The 15384-nt window shown below is 42.0% G+C and overlaps 1 protein-coding gene across 1 annotated transcript in view; it reads right to left on the bottom strand.

Annotated features, from left to right (window-relative positions):
* LOC115784483 (myosin phosphatase Rho-interacting protein-like) overlaps window positions 1-12814 on the bottom strand; it is a 28657-nt gene extending 15843 nt beyond the window's left edge. The window contains exons 1-8 of the mRNA XM_030735719.1: window positions 12412-12814; window positions 9825-9902; window positions 9681-9746; window positions 9143-9294; window positions 8031-8115; window positions 6707-6878; window positions 3995-4190; window positions 2674-2791 (exon numbers count right to left, since the gene is read on the bottom strand). Coding sequence (XP_030591579.1) covers window positions 2674-2791; window positions 3995-4190; window positions 6707-6878; window positions 8031-8115; window positions 9143-9294; window positions 9681-9746; window positions 9825-9902; window positions 12412-12537 — 993 coding nt within the window. The 5' untranslated portion in view covers window positions 12538-12814. The remainder of the gene's footprint in view (window positions 1-2673; window positions 2792-3994; window positions 4191-6706; window positions 6879-8030; window positions 8116-9142; window positions 9295-9680; window positions 9747-9824; window positions 9903-12411) is intronic.
* Window positions 12815-15384: the final 2570 nt, after the last annotated feature.

Genomic DNA, 15384 nt, shown 5'->3' with positions numbered 1-15384 from the left:
GTGTGTGTGTAAACAGCCTCAGACTGTAATTTAGGAGATTTACTAACTCTGCGCAGCGTTTGATCAGGTCAGAGCTTCGGCCTCAGAGTGACGTCGTTCATGGATAACACCTGGCTGCTGCCTGAGTCATGTTCAAACCAGTCCAGCCCACAGCTCAGCCCAATACAGGCTGGGTACACCGGCTGGTCTGAATCACAGCAAACCCACGCTAGGATTAATCATTACCTGTTCATGGTTATTACTGTCATATGGTAGCAAACGACCACAGGCAGGAAACAGGTTTTTAATTGTTAGATTCTGGCGTTGAAGCACTTAAAATTTTATTTTCTTGATCAGGTTTTTATTATAAGCTCTGGGCTCCTGCACAAGCTCACCACAGAAAGAGATTTCACTGAGAATTTTTCTCATTTCGTTGTTTATTGTTAGCTGTGGGCTCTTTTCTCACCGGGTTAAAAATAAGAGGAGGGTTTATTTTCTAATAATGTGATATCAGGTTCACTGCAGGCAACCCCGACTCCCTGAGCTGAGCAGCACACCAACCTGCCTGATACACATTACACAACAATCACAGTATTTCTACTGATTCTGTTGTAATCTTTCGTTTTCTATTTCTTGTGTTTTTGAATGTTTCGTTTTCTCTGTGCATTCATCATTTTACAGTGCTGTCTGTACGTTATCAAGGTATCTGCAGTTATCAAACTTAAAAAGTCTTGTTTTTAAAGGGGTTTCCTTTAACTTTAAATATGATTCAACTGAAAAACATTAGTCTGAATTGTTAAAAGGACAACAGAAAACTTTTTTTGTGCATCCATGTGTTTTTGAGGACTGAAATATTTGTTTTTGAAGGCTGCATGGTCTCCCCCCCCCCCCCCCCCCCCCCCCAAAAAAAAAGACATGCATGTTAGTTTTGGTGTGAATGTTTCTCTCTGTTAGTCCTGCAATACCGTTGCCCTGTCCAGGTCTGCTTCCTCCAGCAACAGCTGCATAAACCCTGAATTAGGATCAGGTTAACAAAGCGGATGTCTGAAAATGTCGAAAAATTATTAAAAAAAAAAATTAATTAGATTATTATACATCTTAAAGTTTGAGCACCATGACAACAGTCAAATAAGAAGTGGAGGCCGAAGGTTCACTTTTCACCCAGTTTGACTAGAAACAAAATCTAACTCAAATATTTTATCTGAATTTTTCCCTTTGCCTCCCGAAGCAGGCAAAGATTTCCAGGAAGGCCACAAGATAAATACGTCCCATTGTCTATTAGGAAATGTTACTGTTAAACTAGTTTTGAAGAATGCACTCTTCAATATGTGAACTAAGGTTGTCACGATCCTGGAATTTCAAACTCGATACCCAGGAAAATACTTGAAATTCAAAACAAATTTCAATACCACGGATGAAACAAGACAAACAATGAAGCAGCACATTTTTTTAAAGATTAGAACAATACAAACAACAACATCATTGAGAATACGATCTTTAATCTGTCTGATGTGGTGCCAACGCTGCTGTAACATAACTGAGACTTCACAGTCGTGTGAGAAAGAAAAAAAACATGGCAGCACGGCTGAAGCTTGCAAAGCTGCATCTGAACAAACCACAAAACCTCTGGAACAATCTTCCCTGGACAGACGAGACCAAAGCGGAGCTGCTTAATCAGAATGCAGAGTGCCGCTTTTGGAGAAAACCAGACTCAATATATCAAACAAACATGCCAACTGTCAGCTCAGTGGTGGAGGGCTGATGATTTGGGTTTGCTTTGCAGCCACAGGACCTGAGCACCTTCCAGTCACTGAGTCTGTGTACCAAAATATTCTAGAGTCGAATGTGAGGCCGTCTGTCCCGCAGCTAAAGCTTGGCTCAAACTGGGTCATGCAACAGGACAATGATCCCAAGCACAGCAGCAAATCTCCAACAAGAATGACTGAAAAAAGAAAAGAAAGTGCTGCAACGATCCAGTCAAAGTCCGGACGTGAACCCAACTGAAATGCTGCGGTGGGACCTTCAGAGAGCTGTGCATGAACAAATACCTGCAAACCTCGATGAACCGAGGCAACCCTGTAAAGGAGAGCGGGCCAGAATTCCTCTACAACGATGAGAGAGGCTGATGAAGTCAAAATGATTACATCAAGTTAGTCCTGCTAGAGGTGGTTCTACAAGCTACTGAATCATGGGGTGGATTTCATAGAGTCCTGTGGAAACTCTTTCACATGATTGTATAATATTGAGTTTCATAAATCCACAAACATGCAGAAACCTGCAGAAACTGAACGACACGCCCCATTAATCTCACAGAAGACCTGAAAACATGCTGGAAGGATTTTAGTCTCTCATAAAAATCTTTTATGTTAGGGTCTTCAAGGATATATGATATGACCTGGAAAAGCACTCGGAAGCTCCGAGGAAAAATGGAAACTCCTGTTGGCACAGTACTGGGTCGTGCTTGAAGGAAACTACTTTGTATGACCTCAAATATGTCTGCAGGTGTTATGAACTAGCACACTTGAAGATGGGGTTAAAGAAGCTGGGCATCGCTGATTACAGTGCACCGTTTCAGACTGTGTCTCCAGGAGGACATTCATACAGTTGTGCTCATTTAAAGGGAAAGGAAAACAGATGAAGGTTCTGTGTCCCGTTAATCCCAGTTTGAAGCAGTTCTACAGCTACCTCTCTTACCTCTCGTTTGCTGGTACGAGCCTCGCTCCTGCCCGTCCTAGAGACGGGCAGGAGACCTATTTCCCGCAATTTCCTGGTGGCCTCCAATCCCAGCAGCCTCTCTGCCAACCTGTCATGGCTGGAAAACAGAAAGAGCCGATTAGATTCTTTTTCCACCTTACAGGTTCCTTAACAGGAACCTATAATTATCCGCAGCTGCTCTCCTGCTTTATTTATTTCACAAAGATTACACTAACATGTAATCTTTTTGGAAGTCACGCTTGAAAGTCATGTGACAGGAACAGGTCGCTGGTCTAAACTGTTTGCACACATCACGTTTTCTTGAACTCGCCCAACAGACGTGCACAAGAGCAGAGCTTCTAGCATGAAGAAGGTGTTGCGGCCTCCGACGCGCATCACTCGGATCCGCTATGGCGGGGGTAGTTCAATCTTCGGACGCGTGAATTAAGTTTTGCACGAGCTGGAAGATGCTCGCTAACAAGTGTGACACAATAAGCAGAACTGAGGCTTCATTGTGAGGCCTTAACATGATTTGCAGCTCCATACAGACACCCCCCCCCCCCCAAAAAAAAGGGGGGGGGGGTCATGTTTATGCATCTCACAGTAAGTGTTATACAGGGTTGATGGTGTGCCCCCCTCCAGCCTGCTTGAATCCACCAAGGTAACAACATTCCTGGCAGAAACCTTGAATCTTCATAAAAAGTAACCCTGACTGAACATGAAATGAACACGGAGCACTGATTCTTCCTTCTCACTTTCAGGCCACTGAAGAGGCTTTCTGAGTGGCAGGCTACTCTAATGCCTTCCTGAACGTGAGGTTTTGGTGGGTTCAGACACCCCTGTGCCCTCAAACCGAGATACTAGCAGGCACACTGACAGTGCTGAGGTCCTGAGAAACAATGCTGAGGATATCTCATTACACCAGTGTCTTGGAATTTCTGACCTTATTTGGGGGGGAAGGGATAAGGATTTTGTGTTTTTGTTTCCCAAAAAGGCAACAAGAGCGAAGAGCTGACATGATTTCTCCTCACGTGACCCGTTTCGCACGCTGCTGGGGCACAAACTGGGAGGGTTTCTTTTGGCTAAATATAAAAATGCAGCAGTCAGATCTCTAATGGAGGGGTAGAGCGTGAGGCTTTGATCTGCTGTTTAGCGGTGTGTGATGCCTGTTTGGCTTTATGCTGGGGGAGGCATTGGATGTCCTTTGTGCTAATTGCTTGCACATTTACCCATTTACCCAAAAAGCTGTTTGCTCCCAAACACGAAGATTTATTGACTCATAGGATGTTTAAAACGAGCAGGAAGCTGGTACAGTTCTAACCTCTTGTCCTGCGTCTGGTTCTTGTTGTTTGCTGATGTTTGGATGTTGTTGGGTTCAGCCAGCTCGTTGTTACTGCCGGTGTCGGAGCTTTCAGAGGCAGCCAAGTCCAAAGAGCCGGCGGAGCCGCCGAAGCTGGCAGTGCCGTCTGAGGTCAGAGCGTCCCTGGAGTCCGGGCACAGGTAGGAGGAGGTGCTGCCTGGAGATAAAATGAAACACAAAAAGTTTCATACTGTTAGATCATCAGGGAGCAGGAAGAACCACGGCTTGGTCTAAGTCCACAAAATTAGCCGTCCCTTTGCCATGTAACCGCAGCCAAGAAGCTGCTTTAAGCACAAATCGACCTCCTGCAGTCTTCGGTAGCACCAACAGTGTTTTATTTAGTCCTGCATCACTTTAGAAATAAAAATCAGTGCTTTTTGGGACTTTAATAGAAAATAAGACCAAACAATGTTAAACACAGGTTTTTATAAGCTTGTCATCAATACATCAGTACAACAGAGCAATAATCCCTACAACACAGCGTAATGGCAAACAGGCCATATCATGGAAAAAAAAAAAATCACGGAAATCATGGAAAATCCTTTAAAATCAGCTGATTTTTATTCTACAATAACTTTAGCCCATCGGGTGAAGCCACGTAAGATTTTACCTTCAAACTGAAAACTGCCTGAGTTACAGGCCCTCGAAGTACACGCGAAGGGATCCAAATCTGTCACTTTCTTCTTCACATATTTAAAATTTTCCAGCATTTTCGAGTCCTCATAAGTACAAGAGACATTGATATGACATCTCCAGGGCTGAAAAATCACATTTCATAATTTACTGATGATATGAGAAGTCAGGCCAGCTGATCTCAGTGCTGAGCACTCAGCTGAAACCCTTCTACACATCTGCTTGGTAAATCTCATATAAGGCAGGTTAGATTTCCTCCAGTTCCTGCTGCACCTCCAAGCCACTTTGCAACCCCCCCTCCACCCCCACCCCTTCTCCTCCTTTTCTTGCTGTTTCTGACATAATCAGTGTCACATCTGCTGCTCTGGGGAGGTCCCAGATTAGAGTCACACCACCAAATATACACTACTGCAGATGGAAATTATCTTTTCACTGTAGTCCTTCTGAATAAAATCACATTTCTGTGTTTTTTTTTCCTGTGACTTTCATGTAGCTTCACTTGGCAAAAACACACAAAAGAAGTCAGGCAGACAGTGCAGGTGCGTTCACGTTTCCCCCTTTGTGAAGACGATAATCCCACATTCAGAGTTAATACTGTAAAGTTGCTACGGTAACATCTACAGAGCTGCACTGTATTTACTTTATGACAGCTAATTCATCATTTTGTTTACACGCTGCTACGAAACAAAGAGACCGACAACGCTGAGAAAAGGAAGCCAAGCAAGACGGAAGAAGAAGAAAAGCAGATTTAAGACTTTCAATATAACCTGAACAAAACACCAACAAGCAATCTAGTTAAAATTCAGTGTTTTTAAGAATTAATATTCAACTCGGTCTCTTCCAGGAGATTTAAATTCCTGCTGATTTTAAGTCAGTAAATTTTCTGTAATCTACAGTGTGTACAGGTCTTAATGTAACCATTTACACAAATTAATTACATATCAAACTGAGCTGAAATCGCTATTTAAACTGCATGTGAAAAAGTAAGTTTTCACAAGACTGTGAAAAACTAAGTGCACCCTTACTGCTTCCACAGGAGTTACGAGTTAATCAAATGCACTTAATTAACTGATCATCAGTGAGTGTGAGCACCAGTGCAGAGGAGGAAAGACATCAGCGAGGACAGAAAAGCAAATGCTGCTGCCATTCAGTCTGGGAAGGGTTATAAGGCCATTTCTAAACAATGTGAAATCCATCATTCTGCAGTGAGAAAGATTAACGAGTGGAAAACATTCAAGACAGCTGCCAGTTTTCCCAGGAGTGGATGTCCCAGCAAAATCACGCCAAGGTCAGACCGTGCAATGCTCAGAGAAACTGTAAGAAACCAGAGAGCTACATCTCAGACTCTACGGGCCTGTTTGTGTTTGAGTATGTGTCTGTTGAGTTTGTGCACAAGGATGAACATTAGAAGTTCTCCAGCTGTTAAAAACTTCATGAAATGAAGTAAATGAGCAAAAGACATAAAAAAAAATTTTTTTTAAAAAAGGAGACCCTGTTAAGCAGGGGAATCCTGTTTAACCTGCATCTCTCTAATGAAGCAGCCTATAGCCAGAGTCAGCAGGAGTTAATCCAGACCTTCATTATGGGACCTTTCCAGACCAATAAGCCTGATGCCAGATGGGTACTGGTGTCCATTTTGTTGCAGCCTGAAGCTCCAGCAGGGAAAAATACCTGCCCTGTTCTGAACATCAAGCCTATTAGGACTCGTTTAAGAGGCCTTCGAGGGCTCACGTCTGCTATTTGGCTTTTATGATGCCCGAAGGTCAGAGACACAGGATTTCCTGCGCATCTCTCAAGTAACTCCACTTCCTGTTAAAACAGAAACTCCTCCAACCCGTTCCTCCAACTTCCCACGTGTGAGCGCTCAGCCGGCATGGCCGGTTAGAGGAGGGTTAAATGAAATGTACAAAGAGAAAGCTGCGAGTGTGTGAACATCTGCAGGATGTTAGGACAGTGTGAGAGGACAGGAAATGGCTGTGATTGGCTGATAGACATGAGAGCCCATGTATGTGTGTGTTTGTTTTGTTTTCCCTGCTGCACCTGCAGGGGTCCGCTCAGGGCCCGGAGGATCCCTGTCAGTGACAGTCCAGATGGGGGTCACATCTGGTCCCTCGTCCCGCTGGTCTTCCTGCCACTGGCCGGACTCTGCACGGTCCCTCCCCGAGGATGGAAAACTCGGATCTGTCGCTGCCATCTTTGCTGGACTGGGCTCCTGAAGTTTGTTAGAGAGAAAAAAATTCACATTTTTAACATCAAAATTCAAACACACCCTCCAACGTGGCTGTGAGTGAAGGGTTTACTGAGGTTTCAAATGTTAGAAACTATATTTTGTTACATTTTTTTTGCATTCATTTATGATGTAAATTTATTTATGCAAAGAAACACACACACAATAATAATCAGGTACCAGGTGACAATTCAACATATACTGGTGATTTTTGTAAAAAATTCCTCCGCTTTCTTTCATTTCATTGCTCTTCCTATAAAGCAGCGAACAGACAATGACAAATTCTGTACAATAATAAACACCTTAAACGTCCTCATGCGTCTCAGACGTCTTTAAGCACTCCATTTTTTCTACTCTTGTCTCTGTATGATGTCATGGACAGGGGATATCCCCAGTTTGTGAGGACAGAAGCCCCAACCATCTGCTGCTTACAAGGGGCAGCCAATCAGAAGAAAGCTGGCTTAAAGGGGGAGGGGCTTGGGGGAGGAGTTGTATTTGAAACCCACAAATATTCATACCTAACAGCCAATGGGAGGAAGAAAAGTACAGCCAACCTTTGGGATCAAGTTACAGTAACACATCTTCAAAACCTACCCTGAGGTCCTTTTTGCTCACTGCTCTCCAAGCTCTCTCCTTTTCTGTCTTTATATGAAAATAAAGTTATTTCAGCCACAGTAACACTTGTTGGTGTCTGGTCACCACGTGGACCCCTCATAAAGCAAATTTTGTGCCAAAGCTGAAACACTTTTAACCCACACTAACGTAGCGTTGCCTCCGTTTGTGACGCCTTTCAACGCGCCTCTTTGCACAGATTTGTATCTGATCACGCTTCGCATTTGGTGTGTGAACGCATCTTCACAGAAAATCCGCCAAAAACGTTGCTAAAAATTTGCCACGTTTTGTCTCCCGTTTAAATTAACTAGTAAATTAGCAGCCAGAAACATCCCTTCCTTTAAGGTGCAACAGCTTTTCATCCTCTAAGCTGCTCCTGACAGGTGCTTATTAATCTGCGCCTTTATGATTTGTACCTTAATGAAACCAGTGTTGAAGCTCTGGTGTAAAATGTGTTTGCTCATAATCAGTATATTTACATGCATGAACACAAAAACAGGACACTTTAACATACGATAACGCTACCTGATTGGCCACAGGTTCGACTTTGCGTTTCTTCTTCTGATTCTGTTTGTTGGTCCGCAGATAAACCGCGAGCTGTTCGCTCCACCTGGTGACAACACAGGGAGACACAATACGACATAAGCAGGAAACCTTCATTTCTTAATGCTCCTCGAATCTTTACGCTGACCCGTTAATAAAAAATATCATCAGTTTCCAAATAAAACCAGCCAGTTAGCTATAGGATGTTATCAGGATGAACACAGGTATGTTCACGTAGTTACAGGAAACTATGAGGATGCCTTAAAGCGTCATTTGTTTCAAAATAAAAGCTTCCAGTAAGGTATAGAAAGCTATCTTGGTTACAAGAGGTACGTGAGATTTTCAGAATATGAAACCCTTTTTTTGTTAGAGCATCTAACTCAATTTAGAGTGTGGCTCACATGCAACCCACTTTGACCTAAAGTGGGCTGGACCTGTGAAACTCCCCTCCTGTTAAGAAGTTTAACTACACATTTAATCCCTGAGATATCACAAGTGCAATTTCAGCAGTACAGTTTTTGTACATACTAAATGAAAGAAATCTGTCAGCAGGATTCTTCAGGCTGAAATTATTAGAAATAAATGGGTAAAATTACAAAGAAAGTTCTGGTAGCTCATTGCCCCAACTGAAAAAAAAAAGCAGGAACCTTTCTGTCATTTAATTTTGGAGGGGTATGAAAAGCTGTAAAATGTATGAAAACGCAGTTAAAAGTCCACAATTTATTCCCTCCTTCAAATATTTCAAAGCCATCCAGTGGGCCAGATTGGAGTCTTTGCCGGGCTGATTCTGGTCCCCGAGCCTTACGTCTGACACCCCTGGGTTAGAGAAATATATCAGGATGCACTGATATAACCAGTTTTCAAAATAAAAGACTCTAGTTAGTTATTGGAAGCAATGATGTTTCCAATTTTTCAGAATGAAACCCTCCAGTTAATTATTGTACTTTACTAGGGCACTTTAAGGTGTGAAATTTTCAAAATAAAAACTTTCTATTGTTTTTTTTTGTCAACCTGTGTTTTCGACAAAGCTTCTCTCTCTCTGCTCATGTGTACACACTTGTGTCAGAGATCCCTTTTGAGGTTTTTATCCTGACCCATTAATGATGTCTTTATTGTCACCGCGGATGAATATTTTCTGCTCCGGGGTGACGATGCAGAGGGCGTTTTTCTGGCCCGTCCTGGGCTCGGCGTCGAAGATGTCTGTGCACACGTTCACGTTCACCGTCCCCTGTGGCAAAGTGCTGGGCTGGAGGAGAATCAGAACATCCAAATTACTCCTCCAGAGGTCAAAGAGCGAGTTAAGACATCATGTTTGCTAAAATTTCAGGTTAATGGTCGCTAACCGGAAAGCAGTTTGTGGTGTGAAGTGTGGAATGAAAGGCAGCGAGATTTAAAGGGATCACAGAGAAAGAGGGGGGGGGGGGGGGGGATGTGTGCATTAAAGGACGGGCTAAGCCCACATCATCTGCTGTGGTTGTGCTCACGACATCTGGCCTAAAGATGCCTGCAACATAACATACAGTAGATGCAGATGCAAACACAGACTGGGGCTTACTGTACACTCCACATTATGTTTTATGTTCATGCTACGTTGCATTTGGTTGTAATTTTAGTATCTGTGCCGTTTCTCACCAGTTCATCCAGAGCGAAGCTCAGGCCGCCGTCCTCGTACAGGATGAAGAAGCGCCGCTGCCATCTCTGACAACAAAAGGCAGGAAACTCAGTCACAACAGGATCACACTAACGGGACATTCACATGTTTTAAAGGTGACCTACCCTCGACCTCTGCATCGGGTTGTTAAAATCTGTCCCCTCAGGAGCCAAACACAGCCAGCCTGCGTAGATGGGTTTCGCCTGGAAGTACACAGGACCGTCAGAGCTCGACATATATACACTATATGTCAGTATATTATCACTTTAGGGGTCACCACAGCGGATCATCTGCCTCCATCTGAGCTCTTCCTCTTTTCCTCCTGCCTGGCAGCTCCATATTCAACATCCTTTGTCCAAACCACCTCAGCTTTGTCTGCAAACCACTCAGCCTGAGCTGTCCTCTGATGGACTCATTTCCAATCCTCTCCATTCTGGTCACTCGCACTGAAAATCTGAGCATCTTCAGCTCTGCCACCTCCAACTCAGCCTCCTGTCTCTTTGTCAGTGCCATCGTCTCCAAATCATCCATCACAGCAGGTCTCACTAACATTTTATAAACCTTCCCTTTATTTAAACTCATCCACCTTCACTACCCCTCCTCATTGCAGCTCCACCTTTCCACCAGTCTCCCTCTCAGTCACACATATATTCTGTTTTGCTTCTACTGACTTTCATTCCTCTTTTCTGCAGAGCATACCTCCACCTGCTCCCTGCTCTCACTACAGATCAGTGTCGTCTATGAGTATCATAGTTCATGGTTCTTGTAATATAATATCGTCACCCTCTTAAAATAATTGGCTTTTTCAGAAAACACACCTGAATGCTCCAGACCAGTAAACTACCAAAACCTCTGCTTTTATAGAGGTGCTCACACTTGATGATGATCATTTAATCAAGTGCACTTGATTAGCAGCACCTGGCTGCTACTTGCCCTCTAAATTCCTATGAAAGCAATAAGGGTGCACTTCACAGATTCCAGTGAAAACTTTATAAATCAGCATATCACACCAGCACATTTAAATAGCTTAGTGTTTACACACTCGCCTAACAAGTGAAAGATCTCAGTTTGAAGGGCATCTGGCCTAAAAATTCTGCCAAATCAAATGTGAGGAGCTGCCTGCTGTGGAGAAGTAGTAAATAAACAGCGCGTTCAAACACTTACAGGAAAACGAGCAGGTTTTCTGTGAGTCTGCAGCGTCAGAGGAAAAGCGCGTGCAGTGTTTGCAGATATGATGAAGAGTGTTGAAATTACATGGCACGGTGAAAGCAGGCAGGGGGACACGATGATGGCACAGTTTAACAATGTGAGGCATGCAGGACGCTGTCATGATCGCCTCCTTACATCACCTCACATTCAGGAACACGTTTCCAGTGCTGACACGTTTTACTGAGCACTAAATACACAAGGCTGACATGTAGCCAGTAAACAGGTCATGTTATTTATTTTTTCCTCCAGCTTTTTGAGCCTTTTTAAGGTAACAGAATGATGCAATGGATGAACTGGTAATGGGAAACCAATGGATTCACATTCTTCCCAGACAAAATTCGATGATGTACTGTAACACTACAGGGATTAGTTTCCATTTTCCGCTCCTTATTTCATGAACATTCCACTACATTTGCTGCGTAACTATTGGCAAGTAAGACTGTAAAGCACCAACCCTAACCATATACCTCATACGGAAGCAATAGCGAACAAGTAATCAGATTATGCTACTTGAAATTAAAATGAAAGTACCCTTAACTTTTTACTCTAATCAGAGTTCATTTAAATATATATAAGTTTTAAAAGACTCTACATGGGAGTTAGTGTAGTGGGGAGATTAGTCATTACTTTTAATCTATTAGTTCACATTTCAGGGCACAAAGTTTCTATTTTTGTCTTCTCCGTGTTCCTGAATCACAGCTGTGGGAGCATTTTTCACATAACAAAAGCAAAACCCCAAACCCCCCCACCACCACCACCTCCACCACTACCACCTTCTTTAGTTATTAATTTGTAAATAGTCTGGTTTACAAATAACTAAAATTCATTTTAATATTTAATTTATATTTGTAAGCTTTTAGGCTTAATTTGTAGTGTTAAAAAAAATAAAAATTAATTAAAAAAAAAGAAAAACATAACAAAAATAAACCACTGTCTGGATAAAATAACACACACACACACACACACACACACACACACACACACACACACACACCCTCATCTATTCATCTGTGCACGGGCTCTAACTATCATTTTTCCGATTTTTATGCCGCAAATCACTTAAACAAAACCGAAGATCAGACTTTCATTTACGTTTTATTTATGAGATTCATGACTTAAAGGAAGGCTGAAATGTGGTCATATATATATATATATATATATATATTTTTTTTTTTTGTTTGTTTTTTGTTTTGTTTTGGGGGGGGGGGGGTAAATGGGACACTTAATAAAGCATGAATATAGAGCATGGCTTTGTATAAAACAACCCTGAAATAAAATAAAATAAAACACTGACAGATTAACTAAAATGAAGTGTTAAAATGAGCGTTTTCGTACTTTATATTTGCATGTTTTTAGAATACATCTGGTGATTTACTTTTTTTAACTAGAAACCAACCGAATAGTCAACAAACTCGGAACAAAAGTGGTTAAAACCTTTAATGTGAGTGTTTAACAAGTGTGAAACAGGCCTGCTGGTGACACCTGAGGTGACGGTGAACTCACCTGCTCCAGGTCGCGGTCGCCGAGCAGATGCAGCTCGCGGGACTTGAAGCAGTTCTGACATTTGCTTTTATTAAAAATGTTCGCCTGGAACTTGCTGCAGGACGCCGCCGCTTTTTCCCCAGACATGTTTGGCCGAGCGTCGCTTCTCCTCCGCGGTGAGAGATCCACGCGCAACCCGCTCTCCTCCCGCTACTCTTACTGCGGCTCCGCTTCTCCTCCGCGTTCAGCGGCGTCTCCTCAAACATCTGTCACACTGAGCTCCTCGCTGTTGTCGTCATGGTCACGGCCTCTGACGTGATCCCGCCGCTCCGCTTCCAATCAAACCCTTCAAAATAAAACCTATTTTAGCGGGTTTTCCGAACTTTAAACGAAACCTGACTGTTAAAGAAACGTATACAGTTATCAAATAGTGAAATTTTAATAAAATAGAGTAGAGTCTACAGCGTCATCGACTTCTGCCGCAGTCGTTTGAAGTGGGATCAGCGCTTTACTTCCGGTCAAAACCTACAAAGTGAAATCGATTATTAAATATTTTTAGTTCCTTTAAACAGCAATACAGCTATTACAGAAATAAACACAGTTAATTTATAATAATTAATAATTAAAAAAAAAACGTAAACTTTAGCTGAGTTCAGTATAGACTAAAAAAGTAGCGACATCGCCTGAACTTCCGGTCACAACCTTTTTTCTCACCTTCAAAAATAAAAACAATAGGTGAAACAAATATTGAATTCACACTCTATAACCTTGATAATAAAATAATAAAATATGTGTAAGCTGCTGACATTGTACCAGGAAACAACTGGACAGGACCTACAAAATAAAAGACATTTTAAATCTATTTTAAATCTTTCAAAATAAAACTCTGCTTTCTAAATCTATATCTGAAGCTGTGTTTATAACAGGGGTAGGCGACATTTTTATTCTCCAGAAGACCGAGCTAGTGAAGATAAAGGAGGTGAGGGACCACGCACTGAACAACACAACACACAATAAGGATGAATTATGTTAAATGCAATCAGATTTGTCAGCAGAGAAAGTCTGAACACGTTATAAAAAATAACAGGAACTTTCTGATTTAAAAAACAATTTTCTTATAGCAGCTGCTCCTTTAGGGGGCGCCACAGTGTATCATCTACCTCCATCTCACCCTATCCCAGCATCCTCCTCTGTAACACCAACCCTCTGCGCGTCCTCCTTCACTACATCCACGAAATTCCTCTGTGAGCTTCTTCTCTTCCTGCCTGGTAGCTCCATCTTCAGCATCCTTTCATCCATCCTCTGCACAGGTCCAAACCACCTCCGCCTCTCCAGCTTTCTCTCCAAACCTCTCGACCTGAGCTGTCCCTCTGATGGACTCATTTTAATCCTGTCCATCCTGCTCAGAGCAGGTCTGGCTGACTTTATCTCATGAGTGACATTGGCTTTATTAAGTTAGTAATCATAAACAGTGAATGTGCTAATTTGGTCCCTGCTTTAAGGACAAAATAATTAATGTCTGTTAAAAAAAAGGAGTAAATATCCTTAATGAGTACTTTTAGTGATATCTGATCCATCTTTGTCACAGATAATTCAGAGGAAAAGAACACCCCAGCAGCCAGACGGTGGACGCAAGCATTTATTTGAGGCGACGGCAGTGGCGGGGGTCGTACAAAGGAAACATGTTTTTAGATTTTTGAGCCATTCAAAACCGTAGAAAATACAGCAGTGTTTATCACCATTTGATATGTCCTGCTTATTATGATAAAATACAATTTTACCTATGTGGAAACAACATGTTCACTGTATGTGCAAATACGGGCTTTCCTTCCAGCTTCTGGTGTCTTCATTCATATCTGTGCCTGCACTTTCTAAGCAGATTAAATATAGTTCAGAATAAATTAACTTCATAGATTTTCTTCAACAGATGCAAAACAGCACACAAACTGAAAAGCTTTAAAAAAAAAATCATCAGTTTGCTATCTCCACAACTGAAAGGTGCTTTTTTCAGCATGTGTTTATTCGCTGTGTTGTAAGAATTTGTGAGTCCTGCTGATCAGACGTACACAGTCGACCTTTAGTTAAACCCTCACACCTTATTTACTGTGGCTACATCAGTTTATCAAAAATAAAGCAGGAAATGTGATGTGATGTAGGGAAAGTGGTTAAAACCAACAATGGATGAAGCAAAGACTGCACTCTAACGTCTCGTTATCATCTGTAAACGGGGCCCAATCAGCCGCAGCAGCAGAACACAAAGGTTTTACAGGCTGAATCTGACTCCCTGTAAGAAAAACTCAATGATTTAAGAGAGGATATATTATCAATAATTATTATTTTAGCTGTTTAGCTCCATTCATAATTGAGAAAGTCAAGGTGAGCCCCCTGCTGGTCTGTTGGATGAACTGTTCCCACAGACTTAACAGGAAGTTGATTGGCTCACTTAATAAATATAGAAAATGCCTTTTAAAATATTTTTAACAATAATTTTTAATTTTATCTTCTTTTTAAAGGTCTGAAACTCTATTTCTTATCCTCTGAAGTCAGCAATGTCATATATAATATATATGTATCTGATTTTTAATAAAATAGCTGGTTTTCACTACTGTCCAGGATCGCTGATATTTTCTGATATTCACCCAGATCCAGATAATTGGTAATTACAAATTAATCAAGCTGAAATGTGCTGCAAAATATGATAACTACAAATAAATTAATGGGGCGCCATGTAAACAGCCCGAAATCCAAACGCAAAACAGAGCAGGACAGGAGTAAGTTACACAGCTTGGCCAGAAGGGGGCGTTTATCTTAACTGTAATCCTACAAAGTAGAGAATCACCCATCAAATCTGTCAACAGGGGGCAGTGTCTAAATTAGATTTGTAAGCTTTTAGGTTTATGCTGTTGTTGATCCTTCAGCCGCAGAGACAGTGTTGTCAACATAGCGACTTTTCAGACCCCCCCCCCCCCCCCCCCGCAACTTCTTTCCAAATTT

The sequence above is a fragment of the Archocentrus centrarchus genome, chromosome 8 (genome assembly GCF_007364275.1).
Source record: "Archocentrus centrarchus isolate MPI-CPG fArcCen1 chromosome 8, fArcCen1, whole genome shotgun sequence".
Lineage (NCBI taxonomy): Eukaryota > Metazoa > Chordata > Actinopteri > Cichliformes > Cichlidae > Archocentrus > Archocentrus centrarchus.
The sequence above is the reverse complement of the archived record's forward strand: the minus strand, read 5'-3'. Positions and strand labels throughout refer to the sequence as shown.